The following is a 27,264-nucleotide window of genomic DNA, read 5'->3' on the forward strand; positions in this document are numbered from 1 at the left end:
GAGGCTTTGGGTCCTTCTACACAGCATGGCTTGAGCACAAGTCCATCCCTGGTGCATTCCCTCTTGTTACACAGCCGCTATGATTGATTATTTTCCAGTTATTATAATGTTGGGTCGGAGAGCCACACAGAAAAACCACAGTACCGCGATGAACACACTGATGTCACTGTACAGGAATAAGCATTTACAGAATAAAATTCGCCGGAACTGTGATTTCACTGCTGGAATAACGCACACATTGGCGCAACACAGCTAGATAGTCATGCTATAGAGTAATGTCACAATACAGTGAATGCACACCATGAGGTCACTGTGCATTACTCCTGCGCTTTAATTCTGCACACAGCAATATCACAGGACAGGGTTAATGCACATGATGATCCCAGAATATCTTACAAGATATTTTTTCAGCTACATTTTTGTAAATAATTTCTGAAGAATTCTGTATTTAAAAAAGTAAATACTAGTGATTTCTTTAAAAATGTTTATTATTACTAATAAATACAACAGGTAACTATGTAAAAATCACAAAGTCAATATAAAAAAACATAAGCAACTAAAAACTTATTCCATAAAGTTACAAATCTTTTTTTAATTTAATTATCCTTTTAGGCATCACAAAGTTATAACATAAGAAGTCTCCTGTCCGAGTACAGGGATGGAAAGCACAGAGGCTCAGATTGGGACAATCCTCCACTCTTGATTTAATTATAGTGTACAGATCTTTGCTGAGCAGCAGCTCAAAGCAGCTTCTAAAGGAGCAAGATCTAGGAATTGAAACAGACCTGCAGCATAGTGTTTGAGAAAGAAGGAAAAAAGTAAGATGATGAAGTATATTACACAACTTCATAATTTTTCAGTGCCTGTAGGATAATTAAATGAAACAAAAGTGTAGTTATCCTTTAAGTAAGACTGGGACGTCTAATCTATAAACAGAAGCTAATCATTGGAACACTTTGTGAATGTGATACAGTTGACTGAGAGGTGAGCGGTTGTGACTGCCAGTGGGTTATCGTAACATTTCTTGTTTCCATCACATTTGGCTACTCCGTTATATAATCCAACATGGAGTGACTGAAGAACTAGCGCCATATTCTGCAGGTGTTGTCTTTGCTTCCTATAAGACAAAGCTTAAGTCATTTGAAATGGTAACCGGTAAAGACTGTAACAATAATCTACACCTAGATCCTATATCCAGAGTCCAAAAGTGCAGCTATCGTTGTCCATGGAGAGTGACCGAGCTGCTTAGCATGCTTTCACATTGTTACATCTGAACCCCCAGCAAAATGCGTCGACGGGGCCATAGACTGCAGTTGTGTCGGCAGAGTGAACGTGCACTGATTTTGGGGCGTGTATGCCTACTGGAGGTGGCCACCTAGATGTAGTAGCCTGCGTCTGAGTGTCCAGGTATACACCCGAAAATGATGCATGACAGAGCGCCAACACCATTACAGTCTATGGCCCCGTCGGCACATTAGTCCGAATCCCGTTTTGCCAGAGGTTCTTATGTAAACCCCGATGGGACCACAGACCGAGTTCCTGAACGCAACGTGAAATTACGCTTATATTAATGGGAACATCGGATACAGCCAGATTCTGATGAGCCTATAAGGATGGGGAACCACAGCGACTTTGGCAGTAACACAGGTCACACAGACAAGGACCACCGTAAGCCGCAAAATGTAGTGTTGGAGTTTTCGAAACTTGCTTGTTGCAGTATCATTTCCATGTTTGTACTCCTCCTGCTGCCTCTGATTCTGCTGCCAGGTGGAGCTGGATTTTCATTTCGGGTGCCACTGGGCAACGCAAACATGTTTCAGATTTAAGTTTAGTATAGCTGCTATTTGTTGTCTCACCTGTCGCTCATACTGTGTCTCTTCTTTCTTAATCTTTCATGTTGTATCGTTTCTGACCTCAGATTGTTGTGTTCAATGTTGTGTTCAATATTGTGCCTATTTTGCCTAAGACTTTGCTCTCTCTTAGGCTGTATAGGCCAGGTAAAAACTATGTGCAGATGTAACACAGGGGACAGTAAGTCCAAATACCTGTATCTGGGTTTAAGGGTGAAGGCAAAGGATTCCCTGGGGCCTACTAAGTGGAGCAGCTAGTGAACAGCCCACCCCTACACATAATACCTTGCAGGCTTCGTTGCATCCTTCTCGCTTGTGTCACTTGCATTATATCATGGTGCTAACCAGCATACAGCGATCTTTCATCTCACAATCTGCATAGTGACCAAAGCCACCATGTAGCCCCAGCCATAATCTCTTTGAAGAGGGTCAGCACATGCTCATTTTGTGTGGATTGGAGGCTGCTTGTTCGTGGTAACAGTGGGGATCACAGCATTTAGACCCCCCACTTCCAAGTAACCGAACATAGGTTCTAAAAAAGGCTGTCCTTGGGTAACCTCTTTTATTAAAAAAAAAGGACATCAGTGGCAGAGGTAAATACTGCAAGACAATCCAATGCCGTGCCAGCACTCTGATGTAAGCACATCAATGGCAGAGGTAAATACCGCAAGACAATCCAATGCCGTGACAGCACTCTGATGTAAGGACATCAATGGCAGAGGTAAATACCGCAAGACAATCCAATGCCGTGACTGCACTCTGCTGTAAGGACATCAATGGCAGAGGTAAATACCGCAAGACAATCCAATGCAGTGACTGCACTCTGATGTAAGGACATCAATGGCAAAGGTAAATGCCGCAAGACAATCCAATGCCGTGACTGCACTCTGATGTAAGGACATCAATGGCAAAGGTAAATACCGCAGGACAATCCAATGCCGTGACTGCACTCTGATGTAAGGACATCAATGGCAAAGGTAAATACTGCAAGACAATCCAATGCCGTGCCTGCACTCTGATGTAAGGACATCAATGGCAGAGGTAAATACTGCAAGACAATGCCGTGCCTGCACTCTGATATAAGGACATCAATGGCAAAGGTAAATACTGCAAGACAATCCAATGCCGTGCCTGCACTCTGATATAAGGACATCAATGGCAAAGGTAAATACTGCAAGACAATCCAATGCCGTGCCTGCACTCTGATGTAAGGACATCAATGGCAGAGGTAAATACTGCAAGACAATGCCGTGCCTGCACTCTGATATAAGGACATCAATGGCAAAGGTAAATACTGCAAGACAATCCAATGCCGTGACTGCACTCTGATATAAGGACATCAATGGCAAAGGTAAATACTGCAAGACAATCCAATGCCGTGCCTGCACTCTGATGTAAGGACATCAATGGCAGAGGTAAATACCGCAAGACAATCCAATGCTGTGCCTGCACTCTGATGTAAGGACATCAATGGCAGAGGTAAATACAGCAAGACAATCCAATGCCGTGCCTGCACTCTGATATAAGGACATCAATGGCAAAGGTAAATACCGCAAGACAATCCAATGCTGTGACTGCACTCTGATGTAAGGACATCAATGGCAGAGGTAAATATCGCAAGACAATCCAATGCCGTGCCTGCACTCTGATGTAAGGACATCAATGGCAGAGGTAAATACCGCAAGACAATCCAATGCCGTGCCTGCACTCTGATGTAAGGACATCAATGGCAGAGGTAAATACCGCAAGACAATCCAATGCTGTGCCTGCACTCTGATGTAAGGACATCAATGGCAGAGGTAAATACAGCAAGACAATCCAATGCCGTGCCTGCACTCTGATATAAGGACATCAATGGCAAAGGTAAATACTGCAAGACAATCCAATGCCGTGCCTGCACTCTGATGTAAGGACATCAACGGCAGAGGTAAATACCGCAAGACAATCCAATGCCGTGCCTGCACTCTGATGTAAGGACATCAATGGCAGAGGTAAATACTGCAAAACAATTCAATGCCGTGACTGCACTCTGATGTAAGGACATCAATGGCAGAGGTAAATACCGCAAGACAATCCAATGCTGTGACTGCACTCTGATGTAAGGACATCAATGGCAGAGGTAAATATCGCAAGACAATCCAATGCCGTGCCTGCACTCTGATGTAAGGACATCAATGGCAGAGGTAAATACCGCAAGACAATCCAATGCCGTGACTGCACTGTGATGTAAGGACATCAATGGCAGAGGTAAATACCGCAAGACAATCCAATGCCGTGCCTGCACTCTGATGTAAGGACATCAATGGCAGAGGTAAATACCGCAAGACAATCCAATGCCGTGACTGCACTGTGATGTAAGGACATCAATGGCAGAGGTAAATACCGCAAGACAATCCAATGCTGTGCCTGCACTCTGATGTAAAGACATCAATGGCAGAGGTAAATACCGCAAGACAATCCAATGCCGTGACTGCACTGTGATGTAAGGACATCAATGGCAGAGGTAAATACCGCAAGACAATCCAATGCCGTGCCTGCACTCTGATGTAAGGACATCAACGGCAGAGGTAAATACCGCAAGACAATCCAATGCCGTGCCTGCACTCTGATGTAAGGACATCAATGGCAGAGGTAAATACTGCAAAACAATCCAATGCTGTGACTGCACTCTGATGTAAGGACATCAATGGCAGAGGTAAATACCGCAAGATAATCCAATGCCGTGCCTGCACTCTGATGTAAGGACATCAATGGCAGAGGTAAATACCGCAAGACAATCCAATGCTGTGACTGCACTCTGATGTAAGGACATCAATGGCAGAGGTAAAAACCGCAATCAGGAAATATCAAATAAGGATTCTTATGTGGTATTTCCTGATGAAGGAGTTTTTTGAAACTCAGAAACGAGTTGAATATAGAGCAGTTTTAATAATACCTTTGGACTACATGATTCAGCAGCGCAGAATTAGACCACGTTCTCCTACATTGTATTCTCAACGGCCGGTCCCTCGTGGATCTGCGGCAGCGAATCTCTCCAATGCTTGTCTTAAGCTACGTCTGGTGTGTGCTTTTACTTGACTGCTTAATCTTGGATAAAACCCTATTGCTCTATTTGCCTCCAACAGTTTTTATACCAAAGAACATCTAGAAAGTTTTCCTACTAGTATGTTAGTTACGGTTGGACCTGCTTGACTGTTTCCGTAATCTTGTCCATTTCTGAGTGATCCCAAGTCCTACATAGGAAACCCCTTTAATATTTCTAACTAATACCAAGTTTTCTTTATATGTGTCTCTGAAATATTCATGGATAGCAAGCTGACAATATCTTTGTTTATGGTAAAATTACTCCTGCAGCATAAATATAAGGTAAGTGAGATAAGAAACACGGTTCATTATGTAGAAGTGTGTGTCCTGGGTTTGCAGGCAATCCTACCTGTAATAATGGTGTTTCCCTCGTAGTTGAAAGCACAGGAGAAAATCTCGTCCGAGTGTCCCTCCAGCACCTGAACGCACTGCCCTGTGTGCGGATCCCAGAGGCGGGCGGTCTTATCAGAGCTGGCCGTTAATATACGGGTGCCCTGAGCATTGAAGCAAATCTGGAACAAAAAGAACAAAGAGCCATTGTATAGGGGTCTAATAGGTGGAAAAAAGTCATGGAAAAGACAAAGCACAATCTGATGTGACACAATAGCAATGTAACATAAGTGGTCTCATCACAGTGAAAGATGCAACATGTAAAAGTCACTAACTTTGATTTGGCATAAACATCAACAGAAAACCAAGAGGGAAGCTTTGTAAAATGGGTTTCTATTGCCATGCAGCTGCATACAAGCCTTATATCACCAAGCACAAGGCCAAGCATCGGAGGGAGTGGAGTAAAGCAGCCACCGCTGAGGTTGGTCTAGGCCTCTTAGTTTCAATGAAGGGGAATCTTAATGCTTGAGCATAAAAGATTTTGGACAATTGTATTTTTCCAACTTTTTATGAACACTTGGGGAAGGACCTTTACTGTTCCACAAAAGTAAGGTCCATACAGGCATGGCTGATGGGGTTGGTGTGGAAGAACATAACCGGCCACACCGAGCACAGACCTCAACTCAATAAGTCACTTCTGGGATGAACTCGAATGGAAAGGGTGAGCCCGCGCTCTCGTCCAACATCAGTGTCTGACCTCACAAATGCTCTTCTGGATGGATGGGCGAAAACTAACACTGACACCTCCAAAATATTCTAGAAAGTCTTCACATTAGAATGGAATAGCTGTGAAGAAGGGACCGACTCCATATTAATGTTTAGGGATATATAATGGGAGTTCATAAAGCCCCTGTAGGTGTAACGTGGAGGTGTCCCAATACTTGTGTCCATACAGTGTATCGAACATTTAGTTATGGAGCTACATGAATTTATATTGGCATTGTAGCACAGAGTCCTAAGTAGAATTACAACACTTGCCATAATAACCCACCAAGCAGCGAGGACAGACCTGCTCCAGGGAACGAGCAATCAGACGCAGGTTTTATGCTCCCATCTCTGCGGAGGCTCCATGGCCGCCTGCATGTCCTAGGGGCGACGCTGGCTCTGCACATTTACTAGCAATACAAGCACTGTCTGACATGTGCGCCGGTTACTAATCAGGAGGGGGGACGGCGGTCTGTGTGAATTATTGATAACGGTGCTGTGAGAGCAGTGGGTCTGTTACAGTCTGGGCGAGAACGCGTCCTACAAAGCTGTGCAGACTGGACAGGAGCCAATATCACTCCTACATACATCCATATTTAATCACCAGTGCTTGGGAAATCGCAGTCTACAAGCTCAAGTGTGATAAACAATGTACAATGCATAGTGATCCTAAGACCGGCGTCACACTAGGCGTAAGACAATACGGTCCGTTTTTTACGGCCGTAATACGCAGAAATCTTCCCAAAATAGTGGTCCGTATGTCCTCCGTAGTCAGGGTGTGGCAGCGTATTTTGCGCATGGCATCCTCCGTATATAATCCGTATGGCATCCGTACTGCGATATTTTCTCGCAGGCTTGCAAAACCGACATTAATGGATTTATGGGCTCAAATGTTCGTTAAAACATATATACAGTATATATATATATGTCATTGAGACACATATATATATATACTGTATTTATATTTAATTCAGCGCTAGATATCCTAAAAGCCGGTAATTCAATTGCCGGCTTTTCATTTCTCCTTCACAAACCCGACAGGATATGAGACATGGTTTACATACAGTAAACCATCTCATATCCCTTTTTTTTTGCATATTCCACACTACTAATGTTAGTAGTGTGTATGTGCAAAATTTGGGCGCTGTAGCTGGTAAAATAAAGGGTTAAATGGCGGAAAAAATTGCCGTGGGCTCCCGCGCAATTTTCTCCACCAGAGCGGTAAAGCCAGTGACTGAGGGCAGATATTAATAGCCTAGAGAGGGTCCATGGTTATTGGCCCCCCCCTGGCTAAAAACATCTGCCCCCAGCCACCCCAGAAAAGCAATTTCATACTATTGGATTAATAATGGATAGGTGACATAATTGACGCCTCTCCATTATTAATCTGGCTTAATGTCACCTTACAATAGCAAGGTGACATTAACCCTTCATTACCCCATATCCCACCGCTACAGGGAGTGGGAAGAGAGTGGCCAAGTGCCAGAATAGGCGCATCTTCCAGATGTGCCTTTTCTGGGGTGGCTGGGGGCAGATGTTTGTAGCCCCATAGTATATAGCAAAGCCCGCATAGTATATAGCACAGCCCGCATAGTAGATAACACAGCACACACAGCAGTATACAGCACAGCCCACACAGTAGTATATACAGCACAGCCCACACAGTAGTATATACAGCACAGCTCACACAGTAGTATATACAGCACAGCCCGCACAGTAGTATATACAGCACAGCCTGCACAGTAGTATATACAGCACAGCCCGCACACTAGAATATAGAGCACAGCCCGCACACTAGAATATAGAGCACAGCCCGCAGTGGTATATACAGCACAGCCCGCACAGTGGTATATACAGCACAGCCCGCACAGTAGTATATCCAGCACAGCCCGCACAGTGGTATATCCAGCACAGTGGTATATACAGCACAGCCTGCACAGTGCTATATCCAGCACAGCCCACACAGTGGTATATCCAGCACAGTGGTATATCCAGCACAGTGGTATATCCAGCACAGCCCGCACAGTGGTATATCCAGCACAGCCCGCACAGTGGTATATCCAGCACAGCCCGCACAGTGGTATATCCAGCACAGCCCGCACAGTGGTATATCCAGCACAGCCCGCACAGTGGTATATCCAGCACAGCCCGCACAGTGGTATATCCAGCACAGCCCGCACAGTGGTATATCCAGCACAGCCCGCACAGTGGTATATACAGCACAGCCCGCACAGTGGTATATACAGCACAGCCCGCACAGTGGTATATCCAGCACAGCCCGCACAGTGGTATATCCAGCACAGCCCGCACAGTGGTATATCCAGCACAGCCCGCACAGTGGTATATCCAGCACAGCCCGCACAGTGGTATATCCAGCACAGCCCGCACAGTGGTATATCCAGCACAGCCCGCACAGTGGTATATCCAGCACAGCCCGCACAGTGGTATATCCAGCACAGCCCGCACAATGGTATATACAGCACAGCCCGGACAGTGGTATATACAGCACAGCCCGCACAGTGGTATATCCAGCACAGCCCGCACAGTGGTATATACAGCACAGCCCGCACAGTGGTATATCCAGCACAGCCCGCACAGTGGTATATCCAGCACAGCCCGCACAGTGGTATATCCAGCACAGCCCGCACAGTGGTATATCCAGCACAGCCCGCACAGTGGTATATTCAGCACAGCCCGCACAGTGGTATATCCAGCACAGCCCGCACAATGGTATATACAGCACAGCCCGCACAGTGGTATATCCAGCACAGCCCGCACAGTGGTATATCCAGCACAGCCCGCACAGTGGTATATACAGCACAGCCCGCACAGTGGTATATACAGCACAGCCCGCACAGTGGTATATCCAGCACAGCCCGCACAGTGGTATATCCAGCACAGCCCGCACAGTGGTATATCCAGCACAGCCCGCACAGTGGTATATCCAGCACAGCCCGCACAGTGGTATATCCAGCACAGCCCGCACAGTGGTATATCCAGCACAGCCCGCACAGTGGTATATCCAGCACAGCCCGCACAGTGGTATATCCAGCACAGCCCGCACAGTGGTATATCCAGCACAGCCCGCACAGTGGTATATACAGCACAGCCCGCACAATGGTATATACAGCACAGCCCGGACAGTGGTATATACAGCACAGCCCGCACAGTGGTATATCCAGCACAGCCCGCACAGTGGTATATACAGCACAGCCCGCACAGTGGTATATCCAGCACAGCCCGCACAGTGGTATATCCAGCACAGCCCGCACAGTGGTATATCCAGCACAGCCCGCACAGTGGTATATCCAGCACAGCCCGCATCTCTCTTCCTCCCCCACCCCCGAGAATGTCCCCACAGTCCAGTAAAAAAAAAAAAAAAAACCACTCTCCTCACCTTTCCTCTTGCCCGCGTTGCTTCCTGCTCCTGTCTCAGCGGCTGCAGTCTGCCCGGGACACAGCAGGTGCGCGATGATATGATGTCATCGCGCACCCGCAGTGTCAGAGGCAGAGCGGGGAATGATGGGAGAGGGAGCGTCTGTAGACGCTCTCTCCTCCATCATTGCATTCAACTGTACCGGCGTTGAATGTGGCGGCAGGGGGGTGAGTCAGCGGCGGCGGGGGGAGGCGGATCGAGCGGCCCACGACTGGCACCGGCCCTTCTGGCATTTGCCAGAAGTGCCCGATGGCCAGTCTGGCCCTGAGTGACATCATTTTGGAAACTAGACCTCCCAAGGAACTTATCTAGATGTGTGGTGAACACTTTGAACCCCCAAGTGCTTCACAGAAGTTTATAACGTAGAGCGGTGAAAATTAAAAAAAAACAAAACACATTTCCCCCTCAAAAATGTTATTTTGGCCCCAAATTTTGCATTATCATAAGGGTAGCAGGATAAATTGCACCAAACAATTTATTGTGCAATTTTTCTTGAGTACACTCATACACCATATGTAGGAGAATACTACTTTTGAGGCACAGTGCAAAGCTCAGAAGGGAAGAGGTGCCATATTGGAGATCAGATTTTGCTGGAATGGTTTCACGGTGCCATGTCACATTGGCAGAGCCCCTGAGGTGCCAGAACAACAGAAACCCCCTATACTGTGTTCCAAATTATTATGCAAATAATATTTCCTCATATTTTCTCTAAATTACCTCTCTGAATTGCAGTCATTGTTGTTTTACAGTCATCTACTATTCTAGTATAATTGCAATGTTTTGGAACAAACTGCCTATGAAAACAGTATCTTTAAAAAAAAAATAAACACTCAAAATGCATGTTCCAAATTATTATGCACAGCAGAGTTTTCAACCTTTTTTATTTTATTTTGAACAAAAAAATGGCCAATTGTGAAGTTATAAGCATTATCAGCTTATTACAAAATGAAATCAAACAGTTTTCAAGTGAAAACTTTATTCTAGGTGATGTTACATTTGCACATAGGACTCCTTGTTCGAAACAAGCTTCTGAACTCTCTCGTCCATTGAATTTGTCAGTTTTTGGATGGTTTCTGCTTCAATTGTTTTGCATGTGGACAGAATACCCTTCTAGAGCTGTTGCTTAGGCCTCTTTCACACGTCAGTGTCTCCGGTACGTGTAGTGACAGTTTTCTCACGTACCGGAGACACTGACACACGTAGACCCATTCAAATGAATGGGTCTCTGCACATGTCTCCGTGTTTTCACAGACCGTGTGTCCGTGTGCAAAACACGGAGACATGTCCGTGTTTCTCCGGCAGCACGTACAGCAATACGTCGTGCACACGGAGAACAGTGTGCACTCTCCTCCGTGTGCACGTACGCCCGCAGGAGAGACAGCGCTACAGTAAGCGCTGTCCTCCCTGTGTGGTGCCTCCCATCCCCAGTGCGCCGCCCGGCCCCTTGCAGAAGAAATACTCACCCGGCTCCCGCGATGTCTCCTCACTCCTCTCAGCGCTGGACCCTTCTCCTGTGTGAGCGGTCACGTGGGACCGCTCATTACAGTGAGGAATATGCGCATATTCCTCACTGTAATGAGCGGTCCCACGTGACCGCTCACACAGGATAGGCTGCCGGCGCGGAGAGGAGTGAGGAGACATCGCGGGAGCCGGGTGAGTATTTCTTCTGCAAGGGGCTGGGCGGCGGGAGGTCCCAGCAACTTTATTTTTAACAAAAAAAAACAAAAAATTGATCATTCATCTCTTCTCTCCTGCGGGGGAGAAGAGATGAATGCCGCCTTCAGCACCACAGCGGGGGGGACAGCGCTTACTGTAGCGCTGTCTCTCCTGCACGGTCCGTGTGGTCCTCAGGCGGCACACGGGTGGCACACGGATGCCGCACGTGTGCCACACTGATGTGCCACGTGAGCACACGGACACGGATAACTCCGGTACTGATTTCTCCGGTACCGGAATTATCTGGACGTGTGAAAGAGGCCTTAGATGTGAACTGCCTCCCGCCATCATAGACACTCCTTTTGACGATGCTTCAGAGGTTCTCAATGGGGTTGAGGTCAGGAGAAGATGGTGGCCACACCATAAGTTTGTCCTCTTTTATGCCCATAGCAGCCAGAGATGCAGATGTGTTTTTTTGCAGCATGAGACAGTGCATTATCATGCATGAAAATGATCTTGCTGCGGAAAGCACGGTTCTTCCTCTTGAACCATGGCAGGAAGTGTTGTTTTAGAAACTCCATGTAGATTATGGAGTTCATCTTTACCCCTTCAGGGATCATAAAGGGGCCGACAATCTCTCTCCCCATGATTCCAGCCCAAATCATTACTCCACCTCCTCCTTGTTGGCGCCTTAGCCGTGTTTTCATGGGGTGTCCATCAACCAGCCATCCTCCACTCCATCCATCTGAACCATCGAGCTTTGCACGGCACTCATCAGTGAACAAAACAGTTTGGAAGTCAGTCTTCAAGTATCGTTTGGCCCACTGGAGCCGTTTCTGCTTGTGTGCAGTGGATAGAGGTGGTCAACAGGATGGCTTACACACAGCTGCAAACCTCTGAAGGACCCTGCATCTTGTTGTTCTGAGGACGTTGGAGGCACCAGCAGCTTCAAAAACTTGTCTGCTGCTATGACAAGGCATTTTTGCAGCTGCTCTTTTAACCTTATGCAATTGCCTGTTGGAAAGAGTCCTCAATTTTTCCTTATCAGCACGCACAAGTGTGTGCTGGGGATCAGCTACATACTTCTTGATTGTGCGATGATAACGATGAAGTGTCTTGGCAATGTTGATTGTAGTCATGCCTTGACCTAAATACTCCACAATTTGTTGCTTCTCAGCAGCCGACACATCCTTTTTCTTTTCCATTTTGGCCAAAGTGTAGGCTGCTTAATAATGTGGAACAGCCTTCTTAAGTAGTCTTGCCTTTATTTGGACACCCCTGCCAAACTAATTTGCACAGGTATCTGCAATTGCTTTCAGTGATATAAAGAGCCCTGACACACATCGCCATCAATGAGTTTAAATGACAAACAAAAAAATTCTAACCTTATCACTCCTAAACTCTTTGTGCATAATAATTTGGAACACAGTGTATATGTGAACTCATGTTACAAACTACACTCCCCAATGAATTCATCTAGGGTGCAGATATTTACACCACTTGTGCCTCACTGAATTTTATACCACTGAGCGGTGGAGAAAGAATAAGCTACATTTCTACCACTAAAATGTTGTTTTAGCCCAAAGTTTTTAATTTTTCTGAGGGCTAATAGGAATTTTTTTTTACAACAAACTGAGGTCCATTTTTCCTGAGTGTGCCAATACCCTACATGTAATCGGGAGATATTTTTCAGGCACAGTGCAGAGCTCAGAAGGCAAGGAGCGGCAGATTTTACTGTTATGGCTTGCACGTGCCCGCCAACCGCACGGGGACGCAACAAGTTTGGCGGGCGCGTCAAAAAGACGCATCCGCATACATTTGCATGTCCTGCGTACCCAGTGTTAAAGATAGGTACGCAGGACACATGCAGAAATAGGCGGACCTAAACGGAAGAAGTGCGGAAGTGGGCGGAGCTTCAGGGAGGAAAAGTACGCAGCCATCCGCAAAGCCCCAGTACGCAAGTGTGCACGTAGACTCAAGCAGACATGAGGGAAATGTTATTTATTAATGTTTTTGCGTGATATGATTATCTGGATTAAAGGGATAATCATTCAAAGTTTCAAAATTGCTATTTTTTTACATTTTTCAAATTTCTGATATTTTTATACATTAACACAAAACATAGTTTACCATTATCATAAAGTATAATGAGTCACGAAAAACAATCTCCAAATCAATGGGAGAAGTTGAAGCGTTCCAGATTTATTACTGCATAACTTGACAATGGTCAGATTTCAAAAATTTGGCCCCGTCATTAAGGGGTTGCTATGGTACCCTATGGGTAATGTAGTATATTCAACTGGATGGCATAGAACTACAGAAGCAGCAGAGAAACAGTGGTGCTTAAAAGTTTGTGAACCCTTTAGCATTATCCTTATGTCTGCACAAATTTGACCTAAAACTACATAAGATTTTCAGACACATCCTAACAGTAGATAAAGAAAAACAAATCAAACAAATGATCCAATATCACACGTCTGTGAGTGGCATAAATATGTGAGCCCTTGCTTTCAGTATCTGGTGTGACTTCTTTGTGCAGCAATAACTACATCTAAACGTTTCTGAAAATTACTTCAGCTCTGCTATGTTGGTGAGTTTTCTCCCATGAACACTTTAGGTTCTAAACGGTTGGAGATTTGATGCCGTAATGCAGTGTTTTTCTTTCTCCAAACAAAATGCTTCTTGTATAAACCAAAAAGCTCCATTTTGATAGCCTAGCTACAGAAGGAAGTCAAATTTATGCTGAAGTATGAAAAATTCTGAAGGAAACAAAAAGTTTCAAGCAACATTGTGTGTCAGATGCCTATATCACAATGTGAACAGAGCCTGAAAAAAAGTTCTGTTAGGTCAGAGGATGTCAGACCAATGAGATGCCTACTATTCTCCAAAAAGGCGGGGTTAGCTGTGGTGTGGGCGGGGTTAGCTGTGGTGTGGGCGGGGTTAGCTTTCTCAGCTCTGCTGCACTGCTAAATCTAAAAGCTCTGATTGCGTCAGAACGGCTGCACCTATTAATCTAAGTGATACATCGTTGGATTCAGCGTCTCTTTATCTACATCATGCTGCTCTCTGATGGGGGAGCAAAAACCTGCTGACAGATTCCTTTTAAGAGTAGACACACCTCTACCTAAATTGTTGTGATTCCAGTTTTTGGGGTCTTGGTAAGAACTACAATTCCATTTTTTTTTTTCGGATTACCTTGGAAATTTCTCCATCGTGCCCCTCTAATTTGGCTAAGCACGTCCTGCTTGCTGCATTGTACACTCTGCCCGTCCCTGTTGAAAGCAGAAGTATTAGACAGAAATGCAACGCAAACAGACTGGTGTACACTGTCACGACTAATAAACTCAGATGTCACTTTCTCCCACGGCTGATAATTCTATCAAATAATTCCAGACTTTAGCTAAATACCAACAGGACAAATGAATCCCTGACAAAGCTTTCCTGACCCTGCTATCAGCAAAGTGCCGGAACTTGTATGTAATCACCATAAAAACACTGGAAGAGACAGATACAGTAAATGTGGAGCACTAAACATGAACCCACTGTATAGAACTAAAGGGGAAGACACAGAAATGGCACATTGTTGGCAAAGTTTTACAGAACTTACATTACTCTGACATTTCTCTCTGCACTTTGTTCATAATTATAAAACATTTCCAATATACAATTTCCAATATATTGTACAGAGCCGTGCCGCACTTCTAGCCCAGCCTCCACCTACGCACAGTCATCCGCTCCTTTGTGAACTGCTCCAGCTTGTGACCTGGTTTTTGCAGTGATATGTGTTGGACACAGTGCACACTGCTTCGGTGGCAGGTATCAGATAGATTTTAAGCCCGTCCTTGTCAGTCACAGCACTTAATTAAATTGTACATAGATGATGATGAATCTGCAGACTGGGGCATCCGAATTCCGTACACTGCGATACATTCACAAAGCGACCAGCCTATGAAAAAGTGAAGTCAGACAATTCTGCTGAAATCTATAGACATAAAGGGATTATATGAAGCTGTCCTCCTTGTTCCCATGATGGCGACAGGATCTGAGTAGCTGCTTTAGCTGGAAGAAGGTGCTAGTGTGGCCACATGCAGTGAATGAACGGAATGGGCAGCCGCTCTAAACAAGGACACTTGCCCTATGATGTCCATTTGCCATTATGGGGTTCTTAGCCTATCACTCCCACGCAGGTGGTCCACAACAGCGGGCGCTCTGTCATAAGCATCTACGGGTTCAGCTGTACTGTTTGTCAGAACTTACAATGATTTCCTGGCTACAAAATGAAATAAAAAGCGATCAGGTGGTCCTTGTAATGAGTCCTCAACTTCATTTATTTTGGGTTTTTTTAGCTTTCCTTCCTCCATCCTTGTGGTTTGCTGCTGATCACATCCTGAACTTCCTGCCAGTTCTCGCTCTGTGCCTCTAGATTACATTTCCTACGTGGCAGATCTTCAAATGTCCCACAGCCCAAAAACTGTCACCCTCTGTGCTGATCCTAATCCATCTACAAAGCACCGTCCTGAGACTCCTACAGTCTCAAGATGGATGAATCGATGCACAAAGTTTCTCTTTCTTCGTATTCCTCCAACCTCACATGGCAAGTGCTATTCTAACAATCTCCTGCAGTCAGTAAGTCAGTAATGTTACATGTGCTTACGCTGAGCAGTCGTAAAATATACTCATTTATTATAAAGTGTTCAAACACTGTGGAACAACCAACTTTGGTCTATGATCGGACTGTAGTAGGGAGGGAACTCACCACGTGTCACAGCTCAGAAACAGAACAGAAGTTTAACAGCAAGTCAATGATAGTTTCATTTCTAATGGCCTTTACCAGGCTTTATTAATCTATGTGCCTGGAAACCCCCTTTAAAAGCACAGGGGAAGTACTGCAATGCAGAGAAGGGATCCTCGGCCAACTTAATGCAGTGGCGTAAAAGTGAGATCAGAGAAAGTAATGACATGGAAGTGCCCAACATTTTTGAGCGATGGGTATGAGCACATGGTGACATTTAGACTGCCGACGTTTCATGAAAACACCGGCAATTGTTTCCCTGATGAGGACCTTGGAGATAAAGCTGAGGTTCCTTGTCTCCAGGAATGAAGCATACTTCTTAGCTCATCTGCAAATGAGTACACCTTACCATCAGCAGAGGCCGTGGCAACCAGCTGGCCAGTGGAGTCAAATGCAACGTCCAAAACCTCATCTTCATGACCAGTAAGGGTTGCCACACACTTTCCACTCAGTGCATCCCACAGCTAGAAATGAGACAGAAATCTATCAGTGGCAAAAATCTACAGTAACAAACAATATAAACAGCGGGATAGTGTCTCAATGTGATTTTTGCTGATTTCTCCATGAATCTACTGCTAATTTAATGCAAAATCAACACGTGTTTACAGAGAATCTGTCACCGGGTTTTTGCCATCGAATCTGAGAACAGCCTAATGTGGGGGCAGAGACCCTGATTCCAGTGATGTGCCACTTACTGAGCTGCTTGCTGAAGTTTAGAATGTCTGTATTATCAGGACTAGTAAACCTGCTGTCATGTATTCCTCCATATTGATCAGCACTCTGTAACCTGCCCCCACCACTGATCAGCAGCTTTGTGCCTATACACAGTGTACAGAGAAAACGGCCAATCAGTGGGGTGGGCGGGGTCATACACAGCTCAGCAAACAGACAATGAGTGGATGTGCATCAGATAATACTGTGATTTTATCAAAACCGCAGCAAGCAGCACAGTAAGTAATATATCACTAGAATTAGGGTCACTTCTCCTATATTTTGCTCTTCTCTGATGAGGTAGAAAAAAAAAGTGGTAGTAGATTCCCTTTGCTGTGGATTCTGATATGAATTTGAAGGATCATGTGCCAGATTTAATTACTTCTCAATAAGTCAGCATGCTGGTAAAACATACAAAGAACAAAAGGAAGAACAGGCAGGACAGGTATATCCATTACAGAATACTTAAAGAGAACTTGTCACCAGATCAAAAGTGGCCAGTCCTTACCCTCATTATATTCATGCTGCTCCTCTATGTATTCCATTTTTTTCGGTCAATAAATCTGCCATATATATCCTGAAATATGGGCCTTTTTATGGTCTTTACAAGGGGGCGGTGCTCACAGCCTAAAGACCACCCCAGAGAAGACAATAAAAATGACCGCTAAATAAAAAAGGTGCATATCTCTGGAATTGTATGATGGATTGGGGAAAAAAAACAGAAGACGACAGGGGAAAAGTGGGAATAAAATATGAGCAAAAATTGCCCACTTTTGATTTGGTAATAGGTCCCCTTTAAGCACAGTTTAGCTCTCATGGCATCTTAGACTGGTGGGAAATTTTTGTTTTAAAGGGATTGAGTCTTTGGAAAATATAATACTATTTAAATCAGGTGTAAAAAGGTTTAATTATATATTTTTAAAAAATGTACATTATTTTTTCAGGTTTTCTCCTATCTGATATACAGGGGACATGCCTTTATTTTTTTCTAGGGATAACCCTTCAAGCCACCATTTTGTCACCATGGTTTAATTTAACTCATCGAAGAAAATGTATTTGTTTTTTAAGCAAAATGGAAAAAGCTCCCCATCTAAAAAGACAAAAGCCCGGGATATCGCTCTGACATATACTCTGTAGTCCATATTAATATCCACTTGTACCTCCTGAAGTTGACTTACTATGTTGCAGCCTTTTCGTTACACTTTATGAATTGACCCCATCACCATAACTGGAGTCAATACCGCTGATATTAGTATTGATTGAAACCCCAATAAGAGCTCCAGTCTCCAGTCCTGTTCTGCTCCAGCTTATATTTTTCAGTAAATTAAGTGAACTATAAAGTTTCATGATATTGCATAAAGTCGTGTCAATCAAGATCTCAGTACCAGGTTTCTGCTTCACCTCCGACTGAATGTCAATAGCTGTTATTACCCAGATTTCATTACAGAGATTAGAAAAATATGCTCTTTTCTTCCAGAAAAAGCTCCACTCTTGTTAAAGGGCTCCATCTGGTATTGCACCTAATGGATCTTAATGGCAACACCGGACACAGCCCACGGACAGGAGTTGGCATCCTATAGTGCATACTTCATGTGCAAGGTTGTATCTTTGGATGTCATGTGTCGTGGTAAATCTATATGGGTATGTGCATACATATATATGGTAAGCGCTCTAACAAATAAAACACTAATATGTAAATTGTCCTGGTATCTGTGCAAACTGTAAAGCGCTGCGGAATATGTTAGCGCTATATAAAAAAAATAATAAAGATAAAAAAATAAAGATAAAAAAAAAAGATCTCCTCCGACACATATTCATTCAGAACATTGTTGATTCTTGATGCGCACTCAGACCAGTAAACATCAGTTATGTACCGGATATTGCATTTTACTTATTTATAAGGTACGTCACTGGGACAGGTGCTGTCAGATCTAAAGCAATGACAGCAACAATGGCAAAAAAGCAGCTGTAACACTGGACCGGAAATATTACAAGCCCCAAATCAATGTCTATTAGGAATTTAACGTGGATATAGTGTACAAAAAGCTCCATAATCTGCAGTATTCAGATTTTCTTCCATTATGTATATGGCTGTATAAGTGCAGAATAATAAATCCCCTTACCCTGCAGGTCTTATCCATCGAGGCTGTGGCTACAAGAGAACAGTCCCAGTTGAACTGAGCGCTGCTGATCTCTCCACGATGTCCGATGAGGGGGTGAACTTTCCTGAGCACAAGAAACAAACATATAGTCTGACATACAACAGAAAAATGTATATCAAGGTACTTAAAGGACTGGGACTAAGGCCATGTTCACACGATCAGTATTTGGTCAGTATTTTACAGCAGTGTTTGTAAGCCAAAACCAGGAGTGGGTGATAAATACAGAAGTGGTGACGTGTTTCTATTCTACTTCTCCTCTGATTGTTCCACTACTGGTTTTGGCTTACACATACTGATATAACATACACACATCTCAAAGGAAAGCCAACATTTAATCAGGCAACTACAGCAAATTCACTGCCAGAAACATCAGAATAGAAAAGATAAACATATAGATATATAAAATAGATCGGATAGATGTCCTGTAGATATTTAACGTCCCCTACATATAATAAACGTTCACCCTTTAGTGCCTATCATGCGTCACTAACGGGTGTTTAGTTTTATTTAACCTAATAAATAAATAAATAATAAAAAAATGATGTAGGGTCCCTCCTATTTTTGATAACCAGCTAAGGTAAAGCAGACAGCTGTGGCTTCTATTTTCAGGATGGGAAGGTCTCTGGTTATTGGGCCCTTCCCAGCCTGAAAATACCAGCCTGCAACCACACCAGAATTGACGCATCACATGAGATGCTTCAATTCTGGAGATTTCCCCTGTTTAACCCAATTGCCCTGGTGCGGTGGCAATTAACGCAATGGTAGTTGGGGTTGATGACATGTAAAATGGTGATTTGTCAAAAATCACAGCTGCCATCAACCCCAGGGGTTAGTAATGAAAAGTTGTCTATCTGACACCTCCATTACTAACCCAGTATTTAAAAATAAAAAGACACAGAGAGAAAAAAGTTTAATTGAACAAAAACCACCACCACATTCCCTGGTTTACCAATTTGTTTAAAAAAACAAAAATGTGCAGGTTCACCGTAGTCCACCGAATCCACTGAAGTCCACCGAATCTGCTGTGGTCCACAAATGGATACCTCAAAGACATAAAAAGCAAGAACAATAAACATTCCTCCCTCCCTTTTTTTTACTAATTTATTCCCAAAAATATTGTGATGCATATCCGACGTAGTCCAAGGTTCTTTGAATCTGGTGCCGGTGACTGTGAATAGCAGAAACGATACTGCTATTCACAGGCGCCGGGTACTGACATCATGGTTAATCAGAGTTGCCGGCACGTGCTGCAATCCGCAAGATCTGGCGGCTCAGAACAGCATTGACCTCAGTAACTACACCACTCATCAGAGTCGGCGAGTCTCATAGAGGGAAGCGCGACTTGGCAACTCTGATGAGGGCAGTAGTTACTGACATCACCACTGTTCAGAGCCGCCAACTTTGATTAGCGGTGACGTCAGTATTCAGTGCCTGTGAATAGCAGTATCGTTCCTGCTAGTCATAGTCGCCAGCACCAGATTCAAAGAATCCTGGACTACTTTGGATAAGCGTGGCAACATTTTTGGGAATAAACTGGTGAACGAGGGAGAGTGTATTGTTTATTTTTCCTCGCTTTTTATGCCTTTCAGGTATCCATTTGTGGACTATGGCGGACCTGAATGGCTTTTTTATTTTTTATTTTTATAAATTCGTGAACCAAGGATAGTGTGGAGGACTCTTTATACAAACAAAGTGTTTTTCCTGTGTGTGCGATTTTATTTTTGATTACCGGGTTAATAATGGGGGTGTCTGATAGACACCTCTCCATTACTAACCCCAGGGGTTGATAACAGACATGATTTTTTGTCAAATCACTGCTGTCATCAACCCCAACTACCATTACTCCGATTGTCACAGCACCAGGACATTTGGGAAGAGCCGGGCAGTGCCAGAATTGGAGCATCTCATATGATGAGCCAATTCTGGGGTGGCTGCATGCTTGAATTTTTATGCTGGGCAGGGTCCAATAACTGGGACTTTCGCAGCCTGATAATATAAGCATGGAGCTGTCTGCTTTACCTTGGCTGGTTATCAAAAATAGGGAGGAAATCCATGTCATTTTTTTAATTTATTTGGTTAAGTAAGGCCAAATACTAGTGATGAGTGAATATACTCGTTGCTTGGGTGGTCTCCGAGTATTTATGACTGCTCAGAGATTTAGTTTTGATCGCAGCAGCTGAATGATTTACAGCTACTAGCCAAATTGAATACATGTGGGGATTCCCTGACAACCAGGCAACCCCCACATGTACTCAGCCTGGCTAGTAGCTGTAAATCATTCAGCTGCCACGATGAAAACTAAATCTCCAAACACTAACAAATACTCAGAGACCACCCGAGCCACGAGTATACTCGCTCATCACTACCAAATATCCTTTAATGCCACATGAAAGAAACTAAAGGGTGCAAGTCTATTATATTTAGGGGGCTTGTGAAATTATACGTTTACAGGATATCTATATATTCTATCTATATATTCCATCCCATTTCTATCTACTGTATTTTGCGGACTGTAAGATGCACCTGACCATAAGACATACAAATTTTGGGCAGGAAAATAGGAAAAAAATCTTTTTAATATGATGATGGTGTGTCTTACTGTCCACTTTCGCGGTAGCTTACCACTGCTGCCGGCTGCGGTGCAGCAGGGTCCCAGGAGGCAGGGTCACTGTTGTAGGAATCTGGCGGTGGTGGCAGGAGTGGGGCGATGCTGCAGGCCTTGGGCAGGGAGGAGGTTTTCGGTGGTGCAAGGTTATGGCGGGACCTGGGCTTTTACAAAATGTCGGGAGTCCCCGCATTTCCCATCCTTTTCACTGTGGTGGACTTCGGGAAAATGGCCACCAGAGGTGGCACATATGCAGATTGAGATCTCGGGAGATGAGATTTTGGGAGCCAAGATCTCAATCTGTGCATGAGCCACCTGTGGAGGCGATTCTCCCGAAGTTCACATCAGTGAAAAGGATGGGAAGTGCAGGGACCCCGGACATTTTCTGAAAGCCTGGGATCTGCTGTAGCATAGCCCCACTCCTGTCTCTGCTACCGCCAGCTTCCTGCAGCAGCAATCTTGCCTCCTGTGACCCTGCTCCACTGCAGCCACTCCCACATTTTGCAAAAAAAAAGTGTGTCTTATAATCCCAAAAATATGGTATTTATTATCTATATATTATATATCTATGTATCTATTCTATCTTTTGATCTATCTATATCTGTACATAACATTGCGTTATTAATTTGCAAACTAGCTTTAAATTACATGGCGAATTACAGTTTGTAAAAGATGATGTTAAAAACGCATTGCATATGGATTGCATACGCATGTCATACGCTGCTAGGTCAGAAAAATCGCTGCATTTGCCAAGGATCAGCCTGAGTGTACAAGATAAAATCAGCCCGCCCCCAGTGTGCTAGATAAACTAGATAAAATCTACTAGATAAAATCAGCCTGATCTCAGTGTTCTAGATAAAAATCAGCCCGCCCTCAGTGAACTAGATAAAATCAGCACGCCCCCAGTGTACTAGATAAAATCAGCACGCCCTCAGTGTACTAGATAAAATCAGCCCGCCCTCAGTGTACTAGATAAAATCAGCCTGTCCTCAGTGTACTAGATAAAATCAGCCCCCCTCAGCGTACTAGATAAAATCAGCCTGCCCTCAGTGTACTAGATAAAATCAGCCCGCCCTCAGTGTACTAGATAAAATCAGCCCACCCTCAGTGTACTAGGTAAAATCAGCACGCCCTCAGTGTACTAGATAAAATCAGCCCGCCCTCAGTGTACTAGATAAAATCAGCCTGTCCTCAGTGTACTAGATAAAATCAGCCCCCCTCAGCGTACTAGATAAAATCAGCCTGCCCTCAGTGTACTAGATAAAATCAGCCCACCCTCAGTGTACTAGATAAAATCAGCCCGCCCTCAGTGTACTAGATAAAATCAGCCCACCCTCAGTGTACTAGGTAAAATCAGCACGCCCTCAGTGTACTAGATAAAATTAGCACGCCCTCAGTGTACTAGATAAAATCAGCCCGCCCTCAGTGTACTAGATAAAATTAGCACGCCCTCAGTGTACTAGATAAAATTAGCACGCCCTCAGTGTACTAGATAACATCAGCCCGCCCTCAGTGTACTAGATAAAATCAGCCTGCCCTCAGTGTACTAGATAAAATCAGCCCGCCCTCAGTGTACTAGATAAAATCAGCCCGCCCTCAGTGTACTAGATAAAATCAGCCCGCCCTCAGTGTACTAGATAAAACCAGCCCGCCCTCAGTGTACTAGATAACATCAGCCCGCCCTCAGTGTACTAGATAAAATCAGCACGCCCTCAGTGTACTAGATAAATTCAGCCCCCCTCAGTGTACTAGATAAAATTAGCACGCCCTCAGTGTACTAGATAAAACCAGCCCGCCCTCAGTATACTAGATAAAATCAGCACGCCCTCAGTGTACTAGATAAAATCAGCCCGCCCTCAGTGTACTAGATAAAATCAGCCCACCCTCAGTGTACTAGATAAAATCAGCCCGCCCTCGGTGTGCTAGATAAAATCAGCACGCCCTCAGTGTACTAGATAAAATCAGCCTGCCCTCAGTGTACTAGATAAAATCAGCCCGCCCTCGGTGTGCTAGATAAAATCAGCCCACCCTCAGTATACTAGATAAAATAAGCACGCCCTCAGTGTACTAGATAAAATCAGCCCGCCCTCAGTGTACTAGATAAAATCAGCCCACCCTCAGTGTACTAGATAAAATCAGCCCGCCCTCGGTGTGCTAGATAAAATCAGCACGCCCTCAGTGTACTAGATAAAATCAGCCCGCCCTCGGTGTGCTAGATAAAATCAGCCCGCCCTCAGTGTACTAGATAAAACCAGCCCGCCCTCAGTATACTAGATAAAATCAGAACACCATTGGTGCACTTGATTAAATCAGACTGCCATCAGTACCCTTGATAAAATCAGTGCGCCAGAAAGCTGCCAATCAGTGGTGGGGCAGGGTTACACAGAGCTCATGAATATGAAGGACAACATGGCAGCAGGTTTACAAGTCCTCTAGTGATAATCTCCTTCTGATAACACACTCATTTTAATAAAACTGCAGCAAGCAGCCTACAAGTGACAGGTCACTGGAATCAGGGTCTCTGTCTCTACAACATGCTACGTGTTTAGATAAAAATCCGGATAACAAAGGAAAGAGTAAAATGGGATTTGCTCACTGGGGGGGGGGGGGGGGGGTTGTGAAAGTAGCTTTTAAGCAAAGATGACTGCTGGATAGCCACCAAATAGTATGCAAACTTGGAGATGAAAATGGATATAAAACCCGTGCTGCCGAGGATCCAATATATGATAGGACATCAGATGAAGTATGGATGCTGGTTTTCTTGTCAATGCTCTTCGAAGTGATCATACCTCTTCTTCAGGACAAACCACAATGATGCCCATCATTGCCCATCATCAGCTATCATTGCGCTTGGTCCTGATGAAGAGGCATGATCACCTCGAAACGTGTTGACAAATAAACCCGCATTCATACCGCATCTGATCTCCTATCGTATATTGGATCCGCAGCAGAGCAGGCTTTCTATCCACTTTCATCTCCAATTCGTCTACATTATGCTTCTCTTTGATTAGGAGGCAAAAACCTGATGACAACTTCCCTTTAAAGAATCTTCAGTATCTACAGCTTTTCAGGACACATAATACAATGGTATCCAACGAATGCCGTCATTGCCCAGCGTGTATTCGAGATTCTGTCCACATAGCGCTGTACCTGCCGGAAGGAATGTCCCATACAGACACCGTGTGATCAAAGGAGCCTGTGATCAGCCGGTCGCCGGTTGTGTTAAATGATAAAGAAATTATTTCTGCTGAGTGTCCCTGGAGAGAAAAAAAAAAGAACAGAACCAAATATTAAATGAGCCGTGCACAAAACTGATATGTGAATCCTAAGCAACGCCGACAGCTCCGTCACAAGGTATTCCTGCAGAACCCATGTACAATGCTCCTGCGGACCTATCGCATTGATCTGTGGCTACTCCCTAGGGGTCCGAGCTCAGGGTATCCTGATAACAAACATGGCGCTGGTGTGAACACATTAGAATAGCAATGCTCGCTCCTAATAATGACCTGGAGATTGCCCTCGCTCTGTTCATTCACATGTGAACAGTAGGTTATGTGCACAGGTATAGGCAAAACCTGTCTCTGGTTTAGTGACAACAGAACAGCGTTAACAAGCTCGGCTTTCACTAACTATCCAAAACGTTATTCTGTGCGTAGAGGTTTTGTTCTGGGGCTATACATGGAGATGGAGAGGACATCAGCAGTCCGCGCCTTCCCAAATGTCACTCTACTACTCAAGTCAATGTTTGGAGATAGGATGGATTGTCTTGATTAATATTTCATGCCTCTGTTTTACACCAATAGTTGGGAAACCGGTGTATTCTCAACACAGGAAAAAGTTGGTCTTAAAGAGGTTGTCCAGGCTTAATCGACAAGTCTGAAGACACTCTATGTGACAGTAGACATCGCACACACTACAAGGATTCTCCGGTGCCACATTCCGACTAGACGTGAGCGGCCTCGCCCAAAGCTAGTGTACAAAGCGAGGCTGGAAATAGTCTAGTAGGAATGTGACAGGGAGCATGCATGTTGCATGCCACATGACCACCCGCTTTCGGCACCGCAGAATCCTTGCAGTGTCTACAATTTGAGGACAATGTCTTTAAGAACCAGGTCGTGGCAAAAAGATTAGTAGGACGTCAGTAGTCTGCAGCCACCAGGCCAAAGCCCTGCGAAGATTCAAGGAAAAGGGAGCTCCAGACGTTTTCCAATAAAAATGGTAAACTTTATTCTAACATCTTTAAAATTGTGACATTCTCTGGAATTTCCATTTCCAAATAGACTGCATCCTTTTTTTCTATGCGTTTCAGAACATAACTAGCTCCTTATTCGTGGATGAACATGAGTCACAATTTTAAAGATGTTGGAATAAAGTTTACCAATTTAATTACTGTAGAAAAGGACTCGAGCTCCATTTGCCTTGAATCTTCACTGAACCATACCAGACAGGAATGGCTTTCTCCGTGCCGAGAATTTCACGACAGCATCCACAGGGGTGAGCTGGCATCCATTCCTTATCAGAGCCCTGCGAGCCTCCTCCTACCTGTCGGTATCCCTGGCGCTTGTCATGTGTAAATGATGGCATCACACAAGGTATACTATGAAGATGGGGCATCCGGGATAGCGGCAGGTGAGAGGGGGTGCTCACTGATCCGCTGACCTACTAGTAGCTGCTTTGCATTAGAAACAGCTCTTTTCCCAGTCACTATAATTTATTCAGACGACATAAATCTCTTCCCATAAACATCTATGAGATTTACATAAAATCTGATTATGAAATGTTGAATCCTTGCAATGCAGCCGATGCAGCGGTGTGACCACTTTGCATTGGAGAACAAGTGTTAGGAACAGGTAGAGATATTATCTCCGGTGCCCTAACCTGCCAGGCCTTTATGGCGCGTACCTTGTGGATAAAATAGTAACGGTTCCAGATGGGAATATGCCATTACCTTTTATTTCTACAGCTTCCCCATATTTTATGTGAAGCACATTGAACCCAAACTGTTGGAGGATACACTGCGATCGCCCCACACAACGTGTATACCTTCAGTGGAAGCAATGTAGATGCATCACCCCAGAGCACAGCGCCTACACCGCCTGCTACAGAGCGAAGGTCACAAATCTGCCAGCCCGGCCTGGGTTGCCAAGTTACAGTGTCCATAAAGAACCACACGAATACTACGCTTAATTGCTCTTATGGACTGAGTACTCGACACAAAAGAAGGCGATGTAAAATAAAAGTATTTCAGACGTTCATCTCTGCCGTCAGATAAGAGGCAAGTGGGCGTTCAGCTGGAAACCTTCACCTAAATTACACTGAGGGGAGAACAGAAACAAAGACGTTGTTTTTATGCTGCTGTAATGGAAGTTGTATATACTGAAAACTGCCCTGGTGTCTGGAAATAACAACTACTACTTGTACTTCATGTCCATCCGTTCTATGATGCAGTATAGGAGTCCAGATAGGGCTATTATGTGCCTGAAAACATGGCGGACAGCTCGGCTCTGAACTTACACTTAGGGTGAGCGCCTCTTCTCCGCTCTTCACATCCCACAGTTTCGCTGTAGTATCCATGCTTCCAGTTGCTACCAGGGTACTTTGAGGGTTAAATGCAAGACAAACCTGGAAGAGGGCAAGGTTTTACATCATGAGATATCCTGAACAGATACAATACAAAGCAGTCATTAAAGCAAGGCTGGACAAAACATAGTCCTCGTAATGACCAATATGTCACAGCTGGGGAAAAGGACTTACTGAAAACCCTGCAAGTATGCTCTGGAAATGTGGCGGCCAAGTGAAGGAAGAGATGACAGTCCATTCTGTTGGCATAGCTCACGACGCACGCTCCCTGCCGATGAGGGTTGCTTGCACTG

The 27,264-nt window shown here is 44.5% G+C and overlaps 1 protein-coding gene across 1 annotated transcript in view; it reads right to left on the reverse strand.

Annotated features, from left to right (window-relative positions):
* Positions 1 to 473: 473 nt before the first annotated feature.
* Positions 474 to 27,264, reverse strand: part of DAW1 (dynein assembly factor with WD repeats 1) — a 62,735-nt gene continuing 35,944 nt past the window's right edge. Inside the window, exons 7-13 of the mRNA XM_077291150.1 lie at positions 26,906 to 27,013; positions 24,542 to 24,648; positions 18,748 to 18,850; positions 16,263 to 16,377; positions 14,317 to 14,393; positions 5,284 to 5,446; positions 474 to 1,117 (exon numbers count right to left, since the gene is read on the reverse strand). Coding sequence (XP_077147265.1) covers positions 1,083 to 1,117; positions 5,284 to 5,446; positions 14,317 to 14,393; positions 16,263 to 16,377; positions 18,748 to 18,850; positions 24,542 to 24,648; positions 26,906 to 27,013 — 708 coding nt within the window. The 3' untranslated portion in view covers positions 474 to 1,082. The remainder of the gene's footprint in view (positions 1,118 to 5,283; positions 5,447 to 14,316; positions 14,394 to 16,262; positions 16,378 to 18,747; positions 18,851 to 24,541; positions 24,649 to 26,905; positions 27,014 to 27,264) is intronic.

Source organism: Ranitomeya variabilis, chromosome 2 (assembly GCF_051348905.1).
Source record: "Ranitomeya variabilis isolate aRanVar5 chromosome 2, aRanVar5.hap1, whole genome shotgun sequence".
Taxonomy (NCBI): Eukaryota; Metazoa; Chordata; class Amphibia; order Anura; family Dendrobatidae; genus Ranitomeya; species Ranitomeya variabilis.